The 20,438-nt window shown below is 46.0% G+C and overlaps 1 protein-coding gene across 1 annotated transcript in view; it reads left to right on the top strand.

Moving 5' to 3' along the window:
• The window catches only part of LOC138567102 (solute carrier family 22 member 20-like), a 645,277-nt gene that overhangs the window by 192,415 nt on the left and 432,424 nt on the right, over nt 1-20,438 (top strand). The window contains exon 3 of the mRNA XM_069644972.1: nt 10,793-10,947. Within this exon, the coding sequence (XP_069501073.1) occupies nt 10,793-10,947 (155 nt within the window). The remainder of the gene's footprint in view (nt 1-10,792; nt 10,948-20,438) is intronic.

Here is a 20,438-nt window from a genome sequence, read left to right as displayed (position 1 = left end):
TGATTCTTTATCACTGTTGAGCACTTGTTTATGTCGTGTCAACTGTGTTGAGTGTGGGTGTTTCTCTTGATATATGTTTCGGTACCATGGACCGGATTGTGCGGCCCATAAATGCTTCTTCAGGGGAGACCCCTGTCAAAGTGTTTGGTGATGTACGATAGGCTCTCAGGAATGTTGTTTGTGCCTCTTCCAGCCTTGTACCCTTGTCATAGGCAATGCAGAATGACTTGTTCAATGTAGGCATTCATCTTTCCGTATTCCTGTTTGCTCCAACCCAGCATGGAGTAATGCAGCAGTGGCAAATGTCATAAAAAGTTGTTCATTCCGCAAATCCCCTGCCTTGGAATTGAGGTCCATTGCCAAACTTAATCAATTGGTGGATGTCATAGGCAGCAAAGGGGTTCTCAAGGATAGAAATGTCATTATCTGCCGATGTGAACTGCACAAACCTTACCTGCAAATATCTGGAGTATTGGTCGAGTATGACAAAGAGATGTTTTGTTGAATTGGGCCAAAGTCCATTCTTAAAGACTGCCATAGTGTGGGGGATCTGTTTAGGCATTCCACTGAAGGAGGTCTGGTGTGTGGCACAAACGAAAGATGGGCAGGAGGGAGACAATAGTTTTTTTGATTCGTTCAGGAAATCACACGGTTTCTCTGAGTCGTGCCTTTATCTTGCTGCTCCCTGTTATCCCATATGTGGGATCTGCACTACTCTGCACTAGTGATGGCGGAATAACTTTCCTTGTTCCTCTAAGTAGTGCTTCATTGGTGCCCACAGACAATGTGTTCCTCTAACGGTAAAAGCATAGGAACAATTACTTTGTGCACATGGTGCAGTGTGCTTGATCTGAAGGAACAACCTCCATTATATTCCCTGCTATTGTTCTGCCACCTTCTTTATGCCACTAGAAGAATTAGTAGCTTCAATAATATCTTTCAGGGCCATGGTTTTGGGGACTGCCATTCTTGTCATCATATGGATTACTGCATTAGATTCCACTGCAATTCCCTCTTTGACTTCCGCCGGGAGCTCGGGGTAATGGAAGAAGTAGTCTGAAGGGTTATTAGCCTCTGATATGAACTAGAGGTTGAGCCTATAATCCTGCAATTGTAGGGGCATCTTTCCAGTCTTATCTGTGCTCACAGGGCAGACCCTTGTAAAATAAGCAGGAGGGGCTTGTGGTCTACAATATGGTGATGGGAGGACCACAGATATAGAGGTGAAATGTTTGCACCCCCCACAACACTGCACAGGCCTCCCTCTCTATTTGAGAATACCGCTGTTCTGTTGGTGTGAGGGTTTTTCTCGCGAATGCTACCGGGCGTCGAAGTCCCTGTTGACTCTGCTGTACTAATGCAGCTCCCAGACCGACGAGGCTGGAATCCACCATTATTTCTGATTCCCCCTTTGGGTCAAACAAGGCCATCATGCTCTGCTCTGCAAGATCCTAATTTGTGTTTTCAAATGCCATGGGCGCTCTTATTCCCCAAATCCAGGCTTGGTCTCATTTTGTTAGGTTGTACAGAGGATTGGTAGCTGGGTACAGGATGAACCTTCCACAAAAGTTCCCCATACCCAAGAAGCTTTGTATTTCTGGGGCTGTGCTAGGGGGTGCGAATACCTTTATGGCCACTATATTTGCGGGATCTGCCGAAAAGTCTGATCCTTGGAAAACAAACCCAAAGGAATTACATTTTTGGTTACAGAAATGTGCACTTCTTTTCATTCAGCGTAAGGCTCTGTTGATGAAGCCTTTGAAATACCTCTATAACCTGATGCAGGTGGTCTTTCCCTTTTCTGCAGTATATAATGATGTTGTTTCTCACATTGGCCAGAACACCCCGGATGGTGTGCTGGAAGACTTCTGCCGCTAAGGAGACTCCAAAACTAGGTCTTTTGTAGAATAGAGGCCCCAGTGGGATGAGAATGTGGTGATGGATCTGAGCTCTTTGTGGAGGGATAGCTGGTGATCTCCAGACCACAGACCCATGTTCAAGAACACCAGCTCCCCTTGGAGCTCTGCTAGAATGTCATCTAGCGTGGGTGTAGGCTGCTGCTCTCTCTCCCTTGATGGCTCGGTTTGGGAGCCTCATATCCACACATATGCAGAATTTGTCTGGTTGTTTGAGCTTGGGCACTACCAATATGGGTGATACCCAAGGAGTGGGTCCACTTACCTTTTCAATTTTACAACTTTCCTGCAAAGGTCAAAAGGGATTCTTCTGTGTCACAAAGTTACCAGTTGTATGGTGGGATCTATGTGTAATCGTATCTCCTGATAGTTGACACAGCCCACCACTTGAAAAGGATCTCGGTCACTCAGAAAGAGGTTTTCGATGCCTGCCTGATACATGCTAAAAGCAAAATTAAGCAGCTATGCAGCATATCCTTTCCTTGCGTTGTCACATAGAAGGTGGCAGATGTTGATAATCTGTCATGACTGACTCTAGTATGAAACGGCCCTTCCAGGAGCAGCAGTTTTGACTCACTGTATGCGAAAATTCATATCTTTGGAGTTGCCAGGCAGGGTATCAGCGTTAGCTTGTGAAATTGAGTGGAGGGCATGACGTTCACCAATGTACTGATATCAATCAAATAATTGCACTTGGTCGGAGAGTGCTTTGACAGCACATGCCGGTTGACACCATCAAACCTGTGTCCCTTGGCATATGGCTGCATAAAAACAAAAGAGGTGATGGCCGGAAGGTTTAGAATTAATCTTTACCTCTGACATTACTCTGGGCAACCCTCCAGACCATTGTTCTTCGTCTGCCAAACCATTACAAAAGGGGAAAGACCATATGCAAATTAGGCTTGGTCCCACCCCAAAAGTGTCAGTCCAGCCCAAACTGCTTGGTCACATCCCTTCTGCACGAGACCACAAGCATCCCCAAAAATATTTTGCCCTGTTGGGCCTCATCAGTAAGGAGTAGCTTGGGTCTCTAGGCCCAGCAGGCACAGGACCCACATCTGGGCATACCAGTTGTTAGAATCAATTTCCTAACTCTGCTCTGGTGAACAGATGTTCAGGAGGCCACGCTTGTTTAGTGAAACAGGGAACACTTCTGCAAAGGTAGTCAGAACGATTCAATGTAGCTTGGAGAGCAGTCAAGGCTAAGTCTCAGGAGAAGTGGGGGTGATCTGAGGTCTTGGATGCGCACACACAGTAGGACACACAAATTATTCTTAGACAGTAGAATATCAAATATATACAATGTATTAGGCCTTTAACAAACACAGGTGAATAATGTTGAACACAGTAATACTACTACTTAAACACACACTATATAAAACATATATATAAGGACTTTTCAGTCAATGCAGTAATGTGCAGATTCCCGCCAAAACCTGTAAGGAGGGAAATCTCCCAAACTTGGTCCACTCCAGAAATCGATATCCCTAACTTAAGAAGTCCAGCCCTACGAAGATTTGAGCCTTGTGCTCAATGTTATGTCTGTGCGTAAAAACGCTTGTCGATGCGTAAAGCTCACAAGAGACAAACTTCAATGGGAAGGAAAAGTTAGAAGAGGAAACTGGAGTGTGAGAAATTTGGTTCTGAGAGTCAGAGGCGGGTTTGCTAAGGAGAACAAAGCTGTCCCCAACTTTTGGACGACTATAGGAAGCAAGAGCCACCCAAGTCAAGACAGGGACCACAAGGGATCCTTTATGCGTAAAAAGGTATTGGATGAACTAGGGGCCACCAGCAAGTGGTATGATTATTCACTGCCATTAGCTCCAGATTCAAATTTGGCAGATTTGAAGAACGTCGCCTAGACTACGAAATCCCCTACTTGTTTACGCTTCAAAGTAGACAGATGCTGCAGATGCAGGTCCTAGCTACATCAGGAGCTGTACCTCTCATCTTGAATGCAGGACAAAGAAAACACTGATGCAGCTGGTTTTAGGACACTTGAAGAAAGGTGGGAAAGTTGGCAGCAGCAGCCGCCACTGTCGCACAGTGATGTAGGAGCACCCAAGTCTTGCGTACTGACACAACATTCTCTCTCGCGGCAGCAGTAAGCATGACGAGATTTGGCAAGAAGGTGCTTTACAGTACGAACTTTAGTTCTCATGAAGCTCGAGCCGAAACTCGATGTAGCAACGCTCCAGCACAGGTGCCAAAAGACAAACTGGTCAGTCCACTGGAGGGCCCAGGGACACTCCGGAGAAGGCTTGTTTGCACCCAAGATACGTTGAGTCATTGGTCCCACCACTCAAAACGGTTGAAGCACCTTTGCAAGTCTTTGGAGATTGAGCGCAAAGCAGGGCTCTACCGGGACAACAGCGGGCTCAGGATGCAAAACCTTCTCTGCGCTCTTCCGGACAGTCCTTGGATCTGCTTCGCTGCTCTGGATACTTGGCTCCATGTAGAGGTTGTTTTGGACCTTAGGGTGATTTGCGGGTCTGCACTCAGAGCCCCTCCTCATATTCCAAAGTCCAGTGAGTGCTTGCACCCCAGCTGGCCAATTAGGAGTCCTGCCCTTCTCATGCACGCTAGAAGAGGTCCAGTCAGGGACTACTGCAGCTCTCATGCTCTCGTGCACACCAGACATCCTGACATCAGGAGTGTCGATTGGGACCAGACAGTCCCAGCCCAATTCCTGGGTCCACACACGTGACATGCATTAGCCCGCGAAAAGTGCCGGCTTTCGCGGGTCAATGCATGCCCAAAATAAGCACTCCCAGGGTAACAAAGAGCAAGGGGAAGGCCAAAGGACAAAATGGGCAAAGGAGATGAGTATATGGCACTTTGGATAATGTGCATGCAGTGGATAGGGATGCAGAATAACTCTGAAACCAAATAATTGAACAAATTTAGGAAGATTGTAAAGGTTCCTGTTTTAATAACAATTATCTTAAACAGGGAGTTACAACAGACATCAACGGACGCTCGCTCGAGCTCTCAATTCATTTCTCATAAAAACACATTTATATACTAAGAATTCATCAGAGGTGACGTCATACTATGTGGCAAATAAGAAAAACCCACGAGGGATTTTGATACATTCAAGGGGAACATCTAAGTATACTTTCTATAAGGGGTGGTATTTTTATTGGCTATCTACTGTCAGGTGGACAACTTATGCCCACCTGTAAAACAAGTCATCTTCTTCACTATTAAGTACATATTATATCATTGGTCTTCAAACTATAAGGCCCTTCGTTATATGGCCCTCTATAATTGGTTGGCACGCGCGTGCCATGTCTGGAACATTTGGTTTACTTAGCAGCACGCAAGCTCAGACCCAGGTGCCAGGAGGTGGACTTCACTTTACCTCCCCACCCAATTAGCCCATCATCTCTTATCACCCATGCCTTCTTCCATGAAGATTGTCTTTGGTCTTGGCCTTGCAAAGCATTCTTCTCTCTGGGAATATAAGGGAGTGCGAGCACGCACTATCGTTGTTCTAGAACTCCACGCTCAACTTTATTTCCATCCTTCGCTCACTTGACAGGAGACGACGATTTGGTCCATTTTGCAGCATTTAAATTTCATAAATTAATAAAACTTGACACGCTCGGTATTCTTTCTTTGCACCTTAACAAGGGACGATTCAGCTTCACACGGTCAATCACTGCCTTCGAGAATAGATAACCGGCCTTGGCTGCTTCAGCTTTGACACGCGGCCAGATAGCCTTGCCATTCGTTTCCACGATCTCAGCTTATTTCTTGCTGCAACACAGTTCTCAGCCTTTCCTCTCCATGGGTCCGGGCTTATTAAATTCATGACACCGATGTCCAGTTTCTATACAATGGCGGCTTCCCCTGCAGTCTATTCACTACATATAGCCAGCTTCTAAGATTAGTTAATCTATTTGCGTTACAGCATCTGTACAGTTATTGAACGGCTTGCATTTTCTGCAGTGCTCCGCACACGTGCAATCCTTTCTTCGCATATGAAAGTTTACTTGATTCTTAACTTCATCATCAACTTCTGTAAGTTCCATGCATTTTTTTCAGCTAGTATTCTCAGGGCGTCATGCTTGTCTCTTGTGATGTCACTAGCTTCTCTTTCACTCTTTTTCAAATTCTTTCTCCTCCCTCAGATTGTCGTCTCTTTGGGGATACATTTGATAGGGCTTTCTCAGAGGATACTTTCTTTCGAATATTCACTGTGGTACGGTCACAAATGCTGGTGTTAAGCATGGCCCAATTTCGGGCTTCCAACATATAGGAGGTGGGGGAACAGGATTTCCTGCAGAGGCATGCAGTTGCTCCTCTACAGAGAAGACAAAAGAAATTGTGGCATGGCCATGACCGGCACTAGCCACAGTCCTGAGCCAAACGCGCTAAGCGCGTTATGGCTCGGTAAAAGTTAATAAAAATACACAAAAAACGTGTGCTACCACCAGTCTACTCCTAGGCACATTGTCCAGTTACCAAAAAAGTCCTTAAGGGATGTCTAGGGCCCGATACAGTAAAGTACTTCTCTCACTGAATTACAGTTTCTACAAGTGGAAACAAAGTCATAAGACTAAGGGAAACAATGTTTCCCAGTACTGACTGCTAGAAGGATAAGTCAGTTTCCCCAGAACAATGAGCAAGAAAACTGTGGAGTGCAGCTGAAGGCTGTGCTCCACTGCCAGAAAGGCAGGTCAGGAACAAAAGCAAAAAGTAGGGGGTACACAAATATTGAGGTAAAACAGCAGTAAGTGACATTTTATCTAACATCCGTCCCACTTGGGTTGACAGCAGCAAAACAAAAAATGTGATGGATAGAAGGTTTAGAATTAATCTTAACTTCTGGCATTGCTCTGGGCAACCCTACAGAAAGTCTTGCTTCATCTGCCAAGCCATTACAAAAAGGGAAAGACGTGAAATCAGGTGTGGTCCCACTCCAGCATATGGCTGACACAAAGAAAACATTTTACACGTTATCTACTGTAATGAATCCGAGATTATTCCCCCAGAAAACCTGGCCTGGGACCCTGCTCATGTGGTAAGCGAAAGGCAGACACTTTTTGATCTTGACCCTGGGGGTGTTGTTCTGCGGGAGGATCACAAGGGGGGGGGGGCAGCAGGTCAGGCGGAATGGGAAAACCGTTTAATAACTTTTTCATAGACTCAACCATCATAATGGCCTACTGCAAGATTGAAACTGTAAAAGGAAATGGTAGTTTGAATTTTGTGGACTTCAACTCCCACAACGCCCAAAGTACTGGGACATGGAAGAGGGGTGCAGAGGCGCTGGACTGCAATTTGTAGTCTAGTAGTGTTAATGATCCACACCTGAACGGGACTAGAGAGTATAAAGGGGCCCCTCAGGTGCAGGCCATTGGGAGAAGCCGAAAGTGCAGTAATTGTCGCGACTCCACTTTGTAGTGGCAGCAGAGGTTGAAGGGAAGCAGAGACGTTGGAGCCACTGCTATTTGTGAAGCGATTGCCGGTTTCATAAGTGTCTATACCCTGTATGCAGAGGTTGCGCGACAGGAAGCATTGTTCCAGAAAGCCTTCCCCATGGTTTCCTTGTAGGCAGAGGTTGCGCAGCGGGAAGCGTTAATCTAAGAAGCTTTCCCCAAAGTAACTTGTACTCCGATGGCAGGGGAGCACCAGAATGCTTGTGGAGCAAGGAACGCTCCTCTGCCATCCAGCACGGGCCGCGGGAAGCAGAAAGAAGCAGCTTACCATGCAGCGGGAAGTGGAGGAAGTAGAAGTGGCAGTGGAGAAAGCAGAAGTGGCCGCAGAGAGAGCGGGCGTGTATGCAGTACCCGGTGAGTTCACTAGTGTTATGTGATCCCAGAATGCTCCGTAATCGGCCACTGGCCACTATAGGGAATACTGAATACAGAACAAATGTAAAGAGACTAAAGTGCCACACTAAGACCTGCCAATCTGATACAAAGATGCTTAAGTGGCAGAAAAAGAACCTTGGGAACCAACAAGAAGGTTATAATTGTAATTACAATGATCAAACTAATTGCCAAAACCTAAAAAGGGCAATATTTAAAGAAGGTAACAAAAACTACTATTGCCAAAGCCAAGAGATGGCAATTAAGAAGCAAGACAATTGTATCCTTTATTGCCAAAGAGTAGAAGAGGTAATAGTTGATAAAGACGCAAACAAGCATTCTCTAAGCCAAAGAAGAGCAAGTGTGATAAAAAGCTATTATCATCAGGTGGTTGATGTAAGACTGGGAAAACAAGACTGGCAGAAGAGCTGCCCTCCTGACAGAAAGCATTCAGGAGGAGATGTGCAATCTGCATGGCATGTGGCAATCACAAGGGTTGAACAAACAGTATCAATGTGGTACACGTTTTCCCAGATGTAGTAGCCCATGCTGAAGTTGTTGATACTAATTTTGTTGAAAGTCAAAAGACTCCTAAGTCGTTTGAAGTGAACTTTACCACAGAATTACTTGCACTAGTGTTAGAATCATTTTAGTCCTGCCAGGCGAGTATACCAGGGCAACAGACTTTGTAGCAGCAGACCTGGCATGTGAATGGACCAGGTGGAAGTTGTTGAAATACTGTGTTGTGGTTAAAGAGTGTGAAGAAAAAGTGTCAAGACCACTACATTATCTTATGAAATCATCCAGACAAAACATTGCTCATTTCTGTTGCTAAATATGACCTGTGGACATGTTTTTGTTTTCTAAGAAGTTGTGCTGAACTATTTGTGAAGAGAACTATTTGCTACAAGTGGAGATATGATATGATATATGACATTTATAACGTGCCTGTACACAAGTGTTTCTAGGTGCGACAAGACAAGGAGGGGAAACAAAGAGAGGACAAAAACAATAATCTTACTAGGCTTTGTGTCATTCAGATCGTGCAAGTGCAGGGAAGAGTGAGGGGAGAAGTGCCAGGGGGGGAGAGTAGGTGAGAAGTGCAGGTAACTCAATAGGTGCAGCCAGCGGGTGGTTCATAAGCGCAGTGAGAAGGGACTTTAGGGTTGCAGGTTGCATGTACCGACCTTTAAGTGCAGGCAGAGCCAGGAGGCAGTGCGAGGGCAAAGAGTTGTCATTTCTTTTGAAATGTTGGAAAGTCCAGGTGAGAGACTTTTGAAGCAAGAAGAACTTTATTACCAGGAACTTTGTTGTAGAGTGGAACTTTCCTAATTTTGAGCTGTTGATACAAATTCCTGCTTTGAATCTGGAGAAGGGAACATTACCCAGATTACAAGGAGAAACAGTTATTAAGTTTATCTTGGACAAAACGGTTGTTATATATTTGAATTGCCATATATTCCCTTCATATGTTTGTCGTATGTATAGCTGTGAGGGACAGATTCCTTGTGTTAGATGGTTTCCCTTAGTTTATTTTGATAGGCAAGGAAATCCTCTTCAGGATAGGGATTGTGAGGCATGTATCAAAACCTTTTAAGTTAATAAAATGGCATCTTATGAAAAACCTTTACAAAGTTGTCTGCCTCACATTTCTGACCCCTCACACTACATACCAGGTGTCCCTTGACTAGTCTATTGGATCCTTCGTGATGACTGCCCCTCTGGCCTGTCTATTCAGGATGGCGGCTTGGGCTCTTGGTGCATTCTGAAATCGCCACATTGCCCTGAAGTGCAGTGGTTCATCCGGCTGCAGTGGCCACATTGTTTTCCAACTGCTGGACAGTGCAGGAGAGCCCCAAGACTGTTTTGATGTGCCAGGAAGAGATTGAGCCAGTATTTTGGGAGTGTCTAGATGACTTGGGCCTATGCTCTATCACTGCTGTGTCCTCTGCCTCGTTGCGCCAGTTGTGAGCATGCTTGCACAGCATGTGCCTCTTGAACTTTGAGTCCTCCTGTTGCTTCTTCCATGTGAGCAAGGCAAGATGCTGTAAGTGTTTGACCCCCTCCATAGTTCAAGGATTCCTTGTAAAGGCATGCCCAGTTGCTTTAATATTTCTTTCTCAGGTTTGTGGAGTGACATTTTTGAATAATGTGTCCTCTAATTTCCTCATCTTCATCAGGTAGTGTGCAGGTGGAAGCAAGTCTTCTCAAATGCATGGCAAAAGCATCTAGGGATTCGGTATATAGCCCTTGTTCACCTGCTTGAGTTGTAACCTCTTATTGTCAATGTTGATCAATCTGTGGAAAAAGATACTGTAGAACATCCTTAGTTAATCGGTAGGATACCTCACCCAAAGCTAGCATTTTGGTCACTCTGTGCACAACACTGCCTGTGTAAAACAGGAGCATTGATTTTCAGGCTTCGTCATCCTGCTTTTGGGACACCTTGGAAAACATTTCAGGTGCTCTCCCCATAGCGCCCATTGAGGGTCAAGAGTGGCTGGTGAGCCATGGATGTCCAATTCCTCCACCGGGCTGGAGTGGAAGTGCTGATGTTGCTTGGAGGGTGCATCTTGTTATTGGACACATGCCCTAACGGTGCCCCTAACAGTGCCCCAGTCGTGGGTCCATGGCTGGATGATGAGGACACCTTATGATCTCCCGCATGGAGGCTTCCTAAATCCTGCTCTGAAGTACCAACTGTTTTTCCAGTACATGGACTCACACAATTCTGCTAGATGTAATTTCTGACCAGCAATACCTCTACTGCTCCAGTGCAGGGATCTATCCCGAGCTCTGCACAAATAATACATATCAACTCTACCCATGCACAGTTCTCCTAATACACCTCAATCTTGACCTAAAGCCTCCAGTTTTTCCAGCATTTGGACAATCCACACAGCTCTGCCAATACATTAAGGTGCCCATCTTCAATGTCTCCTATTATTCCAGCTCTGAAGGAGCATTGTCCCAATGTGTCCTGAGGTATTTGGGAGGTCTAGCGATAAACCAGGGTCTACCAGAAAACACTCATTTTGATTTTCCTTTTGCTCCTAGGTATGGGCGCCCACCACTGCTGACCTGGTCCTACTTGCAGATGGCACTGGCTGGCACCTGCGTGGCATTCTTGCCTTCCTTCATCAGCTATTGCTTCTTCCGCTTCCTTTGTGGCATGGCTTTCAGTGGGATTGCCATCAACACCAACTGCCTGCGTGAGTTCCTTGATAGTTGTTAGACTGTGCTGTTTGCCGCCAAAGACGCGTCAGGGTAAAGCCATCCTAGCACCCGCTTTGCAGATACGTCCCTGGCTCTGGGCTCTCCCTCCAGAGTAGGGCTCGGAAAAAAAGTAAGGAGTGGATGAATGTCACAAACCGAATTCTGAAAGACAAATTGACATTTCAAGGTCACAGATGTCTCAAAACATGTATATCTCTACAAGTAGGCTTGTATTTGTTGGCTGTTTGCAAGGTTTATCTTTATTTATTGTATGCTTCGATTTGGCTCACCTAATGTGGAAAGACTATTGGCATAAGTGTGTAGATAAGGGGGAAACACATTCGATGAGGGATACACGCCCAGTGGGAGTTTGTTCCCAGCCTACCCAAATTGGAGCTTCTCTATCGTGAAGCGTTTAACACAAAACTTGTTTTGCTTGGTTGAGATCATTATTATTTATCCTAACATAAATTGCAGTTGCAGCATCTGCGCGTGCACACACACGCCATCTCTCTCACTCCCTCTCTGTCTTTCTACAGTGAGTTCTTTATTGCCAGACCATTGTTTTAAACGTCTTATATTGTGATTAGGCTTTCTTGTTTTCAGGTGAATACAATAAACCCTGTAAAGAAAACACCAGGAGAAATGTTTCCTCTGTTAAAATCTAAAATCACATTTTCTTCCTCCCAGTGGTGCCTTATTATGAGCAAGGACCAGAGGAAGTCTGGGAGGTGGGCAAAGAGGTGGCTGAAGGGGGGCTTAGCATACAATAGAAGAAGGGCCCTACTCCCATCCCAGTATGGCTGTATGCCTTCTCCCATTGCTTCCTCTCCTGTATCCTGCCCTTATTCAAAAACACTACACATTGTAACAAAGGAGTGAGGGATCCCCTCTACTGAGAACGAACATGGGTCAAATACCCTGTTCTATGGAATTTCTTCCACTCAGGAGGGTCTACAACCAAGTTTTAGCTCGCTGCCACACTTCACAGAGGAGACAATTCTATTTGCATATCAGCCTTTGTACCACCCACAAGGGCAGTCCAGCACCAAAATGCTAGGCAAATCTCCTCTGAACAAGAGTACCATCAGCAACCCCAGACACGTGTTTCAGCCTAGTGGCACCTCATCAGTTGGGTGAAGCTGAGCCTCTCTAAGACACAGTGAGCAAGGTGTCCGCATCTGGATTACCTTGGGTTACTTAGGGTGAAACCCCAAGTTTTGCAAAGTTACACAGGAGTGTGGTAGCCCCGCTAATGAGGATTGAACATTTTATTTATTTATCTTTTGTGCATTTGTATGGTGCTTATACATCAAGAAATTGTGTTTCAAAGCGTCCACAGGGCAAAGGGGAGGGAACAGGGGAAAAAGGCAAATAAAATAACACTGATGAACAAAGACACAGGCAGTCCTAAGGGGGAGGTTCCGTTTCGTCAGTTGCAAGCAACAGGGAAGGGCCTGGCAGAGATTACTTGGCAAGTGTTCACCTGCCAATAAATAAGTGCAGGCCTGTGGGACAACACAGGCCAGTGGGTGCCCAAAGCAAGTGCTGGGGGGAGGGCAGAGGCTAGGGTGGTTGGACGAAAGACCAGGACCCAGAAGGACACACAAGGGTTCAGCCGGCCAATCTCAGTGACACTGGGGTTTAGCACGGGAGGAGAGGGGGAAGGATGAGGTGAAAAGGAAAGTCTTGAGGAGCTTCTGGAATTTGATGCAATCCGGCTCATGACAGAGAGGAAAGGGGAGGCTGTTCCAGAGGAGGAAGCCAGGCGAGGATAGAGATTCTCCACTAGCTCGCTGCTTAGCGAAACGCTTGGCACGCAGAGAGTTGTAGCCGGAAGAAAGTAAACCTGGAGGGAGGGTATTTGGTGACAGCAAGTTGTAGATAGCGTGTTCCCCGGTGCCAGACAGCCTTATGGATGATGCAGAGGGATTCGAATTTGATCCTTGCAGCAACTGGGAGCTAGTGGAGAGATTTAAGGGCTGGGGCGATATGGTCCACGGGCTTGAGGTCAAGAATAGATCACGCATCCCTATTCTGGATAAGCTGGAGGGGGCGGGGAGAGGGCAGATTAAGGAAGAGGCTGTTGCAGTAGTTAAGCCTAGAGAGTACCAGAGCTCTAGAGACATTGAGCTTCTGGAAAAAAATGAGGAAAGGAAGAATACCGCTGAGGAGGTGGAGTTGAAAATGGGCCTTCTTGGCAAGGTGCAGGGTGTGGGGGAGGAAATAGAGGGAGGAATCGAAGCTGACTCCAAGGTTTCTGGCTTCAGATGAAGGCGAAGGGTGAGAGCCCATGGAGGGTAACCAGAGTGAAGGGAGGAAAGCGGGAGCAGGAGTCCTGATAGGAAGGATCTCGGTCTTGCTGGCATTGAGGCAGAGATCATTAGAGGCACACCAGGACTGGATAACAGATATGCATTAAGGGATGGTGGAGGAAGTAGAGAGAGGATCAGAGGACAGTTTGCAGAAGATTTGCTTGTTGTTTGCATAACACTGGAAGTGAGGGGAAAACGTGGAAATAAGGTGAGCAAGCGGGACGAGATAGATCTTAAAGAGCCAGGGTGGAAGGTTGGAATCCTTGAGAATGCCACAGGTGAAGATAAAGGTGGGGGAGGAGAAGGAACCCAGGATTACCTGATAGGGGCGGTCAGTGAAAAAAGAGGTCAGCCAGTCCAGTGCCCGCTCCAAGATACCAAGGGTATCATGGAGCCGTTTTATGAGGATGGAGTGGTTGACCGTGTCAAATGCAGAGGAGAGATCAAGTGGGATGAGAACAGCAGATAAGTTAGAGTCAAGAGATGCACGCAGTTCTTCACAGGTGTTCAGGAGAGCAGTTTCAGTGCCTCTGGTTGCTTGGAATCCAGATTGATGGTCATGTAGGCAACCAATGAGCTCAGTATGCTGGGTCAGTTTAGGGAAGGCCAGTTTCTCCAGAGGTTTCCCAAGGACGGGAGTGATAGAGATGGGGCGGTAGTTAGCCAGACTCAAGGGGTCGGCGAAAGGCTTTTTCAGGAGGGGGCACACAAGGCTGTGCTTGAGGGAAGAGGGAAAAGACCCAGAAGCAAGTCAGCGACTGTAGAAATCAGCAAGTGCAGGGGCAAGGGAGCCGATGTTGACCTTATTAGTTCTGTTTGGAGGAGACCTTCATGGAGCGGACAACCCTAGTGACCTCATCAGATGTGATACGAGAGAAGGAGGAGAGAAGGGCTCGGGGAGGGTGAGAGGCCAGGGGTGGCAGGGGGATTGAGGAGGTGAGAGGGAAGGGGAGGAAGAAAGAGTGCTCAGGATGTCCTTAGTTTTCTCAGTGAAGTGGGTGGCCAATGCACTGCATAGGGGCTGGGAGGGAAGAGGGTAGGTGGAGACTGCATAGGATTGGCTAGTTCCCTGAAGATTTTAAAGAGTTCAGTCAGCCATGTTTTTGGATGCTCCAGAGAAGCGAGCCTGGATGTGGGCACTCTTGTTGGAATGAATAGGGAGACCATAATGCCTTTGGAGAAGTTGAAGGCACACCCCTAAATGCTCACACCAGAGAGAATAAACCCTGCTAGGGCAGGAAGGCACAAGTCGATCTTGTAAGGATAACAGGTTTTAATCTCACACGCAGATGAGAACAACAGCAAAGAACTCTGCTGCTAAGAACGTTCTGCCGAAAAAAGGTAGTTCAAGCAGAATCTTATAAAGGAAAAAATTGTCATAGATGACGCAATACATACAGTAAAAACCTGCACACCTGGTTGGTGTGCGCCTATACATGATCGGCCTGCTCCATAAGAGATGCCAGGTCATCGGTTCCAGCCTAGTCCATGCGTCTTCCATCATGTTGATGGTGCAGTGATCATCTTCTTCTCACATCGAAGGTCAAAGAACAAATTAACTACGCTCCTAACATACTGTTACTTTATCACTATACTGTGCACCTGGCAGGCCTTAAGACGGGCACATATGATGTTCTGGGGTCTAACCTTCCCACATATATTTCACTCACTCCCTTCCACGCCATTCGGCTCCAAGGTCTCCACCCTCATTTTTAACTATAATTTATCACTCCCAGCACCTAGCAATACAAATCACATGATTGTCGCTCAATGATGTGCCCTGTTCATCCTCTTTGAACATGTCAGGACTTGTTACTTTGGGGTTGGTGATCAAAGAGCACCTGGTACCATGGAATTCAGAGATCTTAAGGTTTAGTCAGTTATATGGGATATAACTCCTAGTCGCCTGGGGATGGGCAGGGTAATGCTTTGGCCAGTGTGAGATAACATGCACACCAGGTGCCGGTCTGTGAAAACCACATCTTTGCAACACTGTCCGAACAATGAATAGGCGTTGTGGCGGTGGGGGTGTGGGCTATCTCGGGCATGGCTGGAGATTTCCCTCATCTCGTAATTTGGGCCTAGTGCATGCAATACTGCATTTGCCATGCAGGCCTTCCCTTCTACCTATGATTAGTATTCTCTATGTAAAATTGCAATGCTGCTTGCACCCTGTGCTACACTATGTGGTTTGATTATATTGAAGTGGGATCCTTTGTATTGGGAGGTGGTCATCTTACTATCCCCAGTCCCACCTGGCCCATCATAGTGCTTTCAATGCATCTCACCTCTGTTTAAAGCGCTTAAGAGGGTGGGACGGGGCTGCCAAATTCCCAACAAAGGTGACAGGCCAGTTTGTCAAAGGATGAGCATGAAGTCTGCCAATTCCGCTCTTCAGCTTTGCCCTTGCGTTTGAGGGCCACTAGATTAGCATTGTACCACATGTTATGCTTGGTGGCATGTTTCATGCAGATCTTCATGACTGGGGCAAGAATGTCAAGAGTGTTAGTGATGGGGAGATAGAGGTTGCTGAGAGCAGATTTGGAGGTAGAGTCTGCAGTGGGAGGAGAGGGGGATGAAGGTGGATGCGAAAGCAGCAACTGACACTCATTTCATCGGGCGGATGTCCATGAACGAGTTTGCCAGAGCTGGAGGAGGTGCAGTCAGAGGGCCCAGGTGAGAGGAGAGGAGGGTGTGGTCTGACCAGGAGAGCGGGGTGGTGAGTGGGATGGAGAGCAAAAGATTGGTGTGGATAAAGGCATAGAGAGTATGCCCAGCCAAGTGGGTAGGACCAGAGGGGAGAATGGAGATGGAGAGGGAAGGTGAGGAGCAGAGATCACTGAAGAGAATGGACTCTGTGATTAAGGAGTCAAGGTGGATGTTAAAGTCACCCAAGAGGAGGTAGATGCCCAGAAAGAGGAGGAGCAATCCACCCATTCAGAGAGGAACAGGGTGATAGAGCCAGGTGGCCATCGTCAGGGAGGAAGTAGGAGAGATGAACAGCTTGCAAACCAGGCTCTCAAAGGAGGAGTATGACTGGTTGGGTATGAAGGAAGAAGGGACCTACTCAGGGAAATCAGGACAACCCCGCCGCCAGCATGGTTAGGGTGAGGCTTAGAGATGATTTTGTAGCCATCAGGGAGAAGGAAATCAAAAGCAGTGACTGAGCAAGCATTGAACCAGGTCTCGTTAAGGGCGAGGATTATCGAGGGCAAGGTCTTCGAGAAGGAGGCAGATGACAACAGAGTATTTAATAGCAGAGCGAGCATTAAGTGTGGCAAGATGAAGCACGTCTCTGCCTTTAAAGGTTTTCTGAAGAGGGGTACAGTGGCATGATACACCTTGTCGGAGAAGGAGGAGGGGCAGGAGGGACAGAGAGGAAGAAGGAGTAGCAGGTGTAGGAAGTTGATGAGGGACGGCAGGCACCGGTCAAAGAGGAGAAGGTTGGTTTGATATGATAGGTTATTTATAACGCACTTAATACCCAGAGGTTTCTAAGCACAGACCCGGGGATCGAACCTGTGGTGCTCTGTGATGTCTTGCTTCGAAGGCAAGTACGTTCCCCCTGAGTTATCCTCCCAAGACTGGGAGGATGGCTCAGGGGAGCCTGAGCCATGATAGTGCCATTGCGATAGGCATTAATGATACACCTGGATGATGAGACGCCCGACAAGAGTACTTCCCATCTAGTGCCACAATTAACTGCTGAGCTTTAATGAAGTCTATGCAAAAAGGACGAGAATACTCATCCTTAGCACTTAAGGGGTTAATGGGGTGAGGATGTAAAAGGAGAGAGAGTAGAGGTCAGATGAGGAGTCCAAAGATATGGAGAGGGGACAGAAAAGAGGATATCATTGACAATCTGTCTGGAAGTTGCACTGACATGGGTGTCTGCGATGGGTAGAACAGAGTAGTGGCCAGGAAATCTTTTTTGTATATTTTTCTTCCAGGCTTTGTGAAAGAAAGGATAGGTGATAGTATAGCAGTTGAAATAGATAGTGGAGATGGTGAATGCCATAGCGGTGGAGAAAAGGGGAAGATGGAGGAATGAAGGAGAGACTGCGCGGCACAAACACAAACTCACCAGGCGGTCTAGCAGCCAAAAAGGGTGTAAGGCACACCAGAATTCGGAATAGCCAGAAAGCCCACAAATGCAACACAAAAAAACAGAACACAACTAGATTTGGAATTTACAGAACACTTAATTGCAGCAGAAAGGTGGAGGGTGCACAGTTGGGAAAACACACATAGATTTCAGTTTAACAAAACTCTTGAATGCAGCAGAACAGTGGAGGGTGCACAGTTGGGAAAACACACCTGGATTCAGATTTTCCAGAACACTTGAGTGCAGCAGGCAAGTGGAGGGTGCACAGTAGTTGGAGAGAGAGAAAAAAGCAGATCAATATGTGATGCAAGAGATAGGTATCGACACTAGAGTAACAGGAAAGGCAGAAGGAATAAGCATGTGAAGATGAATGTAAAGGAGAGTGACAAAGCAGGGAAAGAGAAAGAAAGGTCAACATAGCTTTGGTGTTTTTATTGCAAGAATTACATGGCCAAGGTATTCTTTGTAGAATGAGGGAGTTGGCCAATCGAGGTCTGGAAGCAAGTCATGTGGAGAAAGCCAGAGTGGGGGTAGAGAGCATTTGTGATCCGTAGTGTTACAGGATGTAACTCAAGTCAGAGGTGTGGGCACGTAGCACGTCCAGTTGTCTTTATCATATTGCAGGAATACTGTATGACAAGGAACATAAGCTCGACTTTGAGTGTTAGGGGTGAAAGGTGCTTACCATGGGGGGGGTAGCAGATCGGGTGTGCCTCGTGTTCCAGGCCCAGACAGGGAGGGATTTTGCTCTTAGATGAGGCACTTTGAGGGGGCCAGTGCTCACCTGCCGGCTCCAGTGGTATCCCGGAAGCTGTTAAGAATGCCCGACCAATCAGGCAGCAGGCTCCGGTCAGATGTGCTGATCGAGTCATCTGATTTCACGTGCTGCGCGGGGCGAATGGATGAAAATGTATATTTCTCCTCCGTGAAAGGTGCAATAAGTTAAAACGTGGTTGTAGAACCTCCTGAGTGGAAGAAATTCCATAGACCAGGGAATGTTCGTTCTCAGTAGAGGGGATCCCATACTCCTTTGTAACTTTGTAAAACTTGGGATTTCAATTTAAGTAACCCAGGGTAATCCAGACGTGGACTCCATGCTCACTGTGTCTTAGAGAGGCTCATCTTCATCTCACTGACGAGGCCCAACCATATCGAAATTCCTGTCTGGAGTTGCTGATGGGTCTTTTGCTCAGAAGAGATTTGCCCAGCATGTCGGTGCTGGACTGCACTTGTGGGTGGGACAAAGACTGACATGCAAATGGATATTTCTCCTCTGTGAAGGGTGCAGTGAACTAAAACGTGGTTGTAGACCCTCCTGAGTGGAAGAACTTGCATAGAACAGGGTATTTGACCCATATTCATTCTCATTAGAGGGGCTCCCACGCTCCTTTGTAACTGCATTGCATGGTACATCATTGCTTTGTAAGGAAAAAAAGGAATTGGCAGTAGGCAGGGGCTCTTTTGAGGACTTGTAAATACATTTGACTTATTTTTGTGGCTGCGATTCATGTCTCAAAATTGGCCAAAACTACTAAAAATAGTCCTTGACCACGGACAAATATGTGTATTTACAAAAATTGATTAACATGGATTTTTCAGTCAGAGCCTCTTTTTTTCCCCCTCGCTGGAATGTAGGGTTTGAATTTGACATGCACAGACACCAAATAATGTATGGTACATCGTTTTTGTAAGGAAAAGTATTTGTCAGTGGGCAGGTGCTACTTTGAGCAATTGTAGCCAATTATGAGCCTTTTCATGTGACCATGAATTCACGCACCACCAAAAATAAACGTATCTCAAAATTTTCCACATTTCCTCATAATAGGTCCTGACTAGTGACAAGTACTTTTTTCAACTAAACAAGGATGTAACATAGATTTTGCAGCATAGCTGTTTGTGCCCCTTGGCTGTCTTTTTAGCTATTCCAATATATGTAGTGTTAGAATAAAACACATACATGCACTGCAAAATCTGTTACATCCTTTTTGTTGTAAAAATAAATATTTGGCAGTAGACCGAGTCTGTTTTGAGAAATTGTAGCCAACATTTAGCCTTGTTTGCGACCACCTCTTCACTTGGCTCCTAAACTAAAAATGTCCCTGAAAATTGCCACGCTTCCTCTAAACAGCTCCCAACCACTGAACAAATTTTTTTTTTGTACAAATAAAAACAAAGCAACATTATATTTGCAGTATCTGAATTAATGCTGCCAGGCTCTTTACTTCTGTTCCTGCACACATTTTGAGATAAAACAAGCAGCAGGTGCGAGGGAGGTGGGTGTCTAAGGAGTTGGTGATAAAGTACATTGTTGCAGGACATTGAGCGCTTGCCAACCCTTCCTAGTCTACACTTGAATGCAGGTGTCAAACTATAGCTCAACCAGGTGACCTCATCAACATATTTTGTTGCACCTAAGTCTTGAAAGTACATTTACAAAACAAAAAAGTCATTATTTACTTTCATGCTTCTTTACATTCTGAAACATTGAGGCTTCTTTTCAAGAGGGCGGGAGGGCTGCAATTATCCTCTCTTGCTTAACATGTTTCTACAAGGATGTATATGTCTGTCGGAGTGGTTTATTATGATTTGCGTGTAGAATATTCTTGATGATGAAAGACAAAAACACATATATCTACCAACTACAGCCTAAAAGATATATGTGGTCAAAATTAAATATTTCAGACTGGGCTCAAAGCCCTGCATCACCACTTAACTGAAGTGTGTCTGATCTTAGGCAAAGCATGTTATCTCACTGTGACTTATCTGTGAAAAGTAAAAGTGCTTATAACTGATTCTGTCCACATTGTACTCTAGAATGTTTTTTTCCCACTCATGACCATTCATAGAGTACCCGCAGACCATAACAATGGCAGCAGTGCCCAGTATAAATCAATATGACATAACATATAGGACATCAGAAATTGATTTTGCTTTTTAGTTTACTTATGATCATTTCTTATAATGTTACTTTCCATGATACTCTCAAGTATCAAAGCCTCATGTCCCTTCCTGTAACAACATTTTCTGCAGTTTCACATGATGCAAATCTATATGCAAATTAGAGCCC

This window comes from Ambystoma mexicanum, chromosome 2p (genome assembly GCF_040938575.1).
Source record: "Ambystoma mexicanum isolate Mex_15411 chromosome 2p, UKY_AmexF1_1, whole genome shotgun sequence".
NCBI lineage: Eukaryota > Metazoa > Chordata > Amphibia > Caudata > Ambystomatidae > Ambystoma > Ambystoma mexicanum.
The sequence above is the reverse complement of the archived record's forward strand: the minus strand, read 5'-3'. Positions and strand labels throughout refer to the sequence as shown.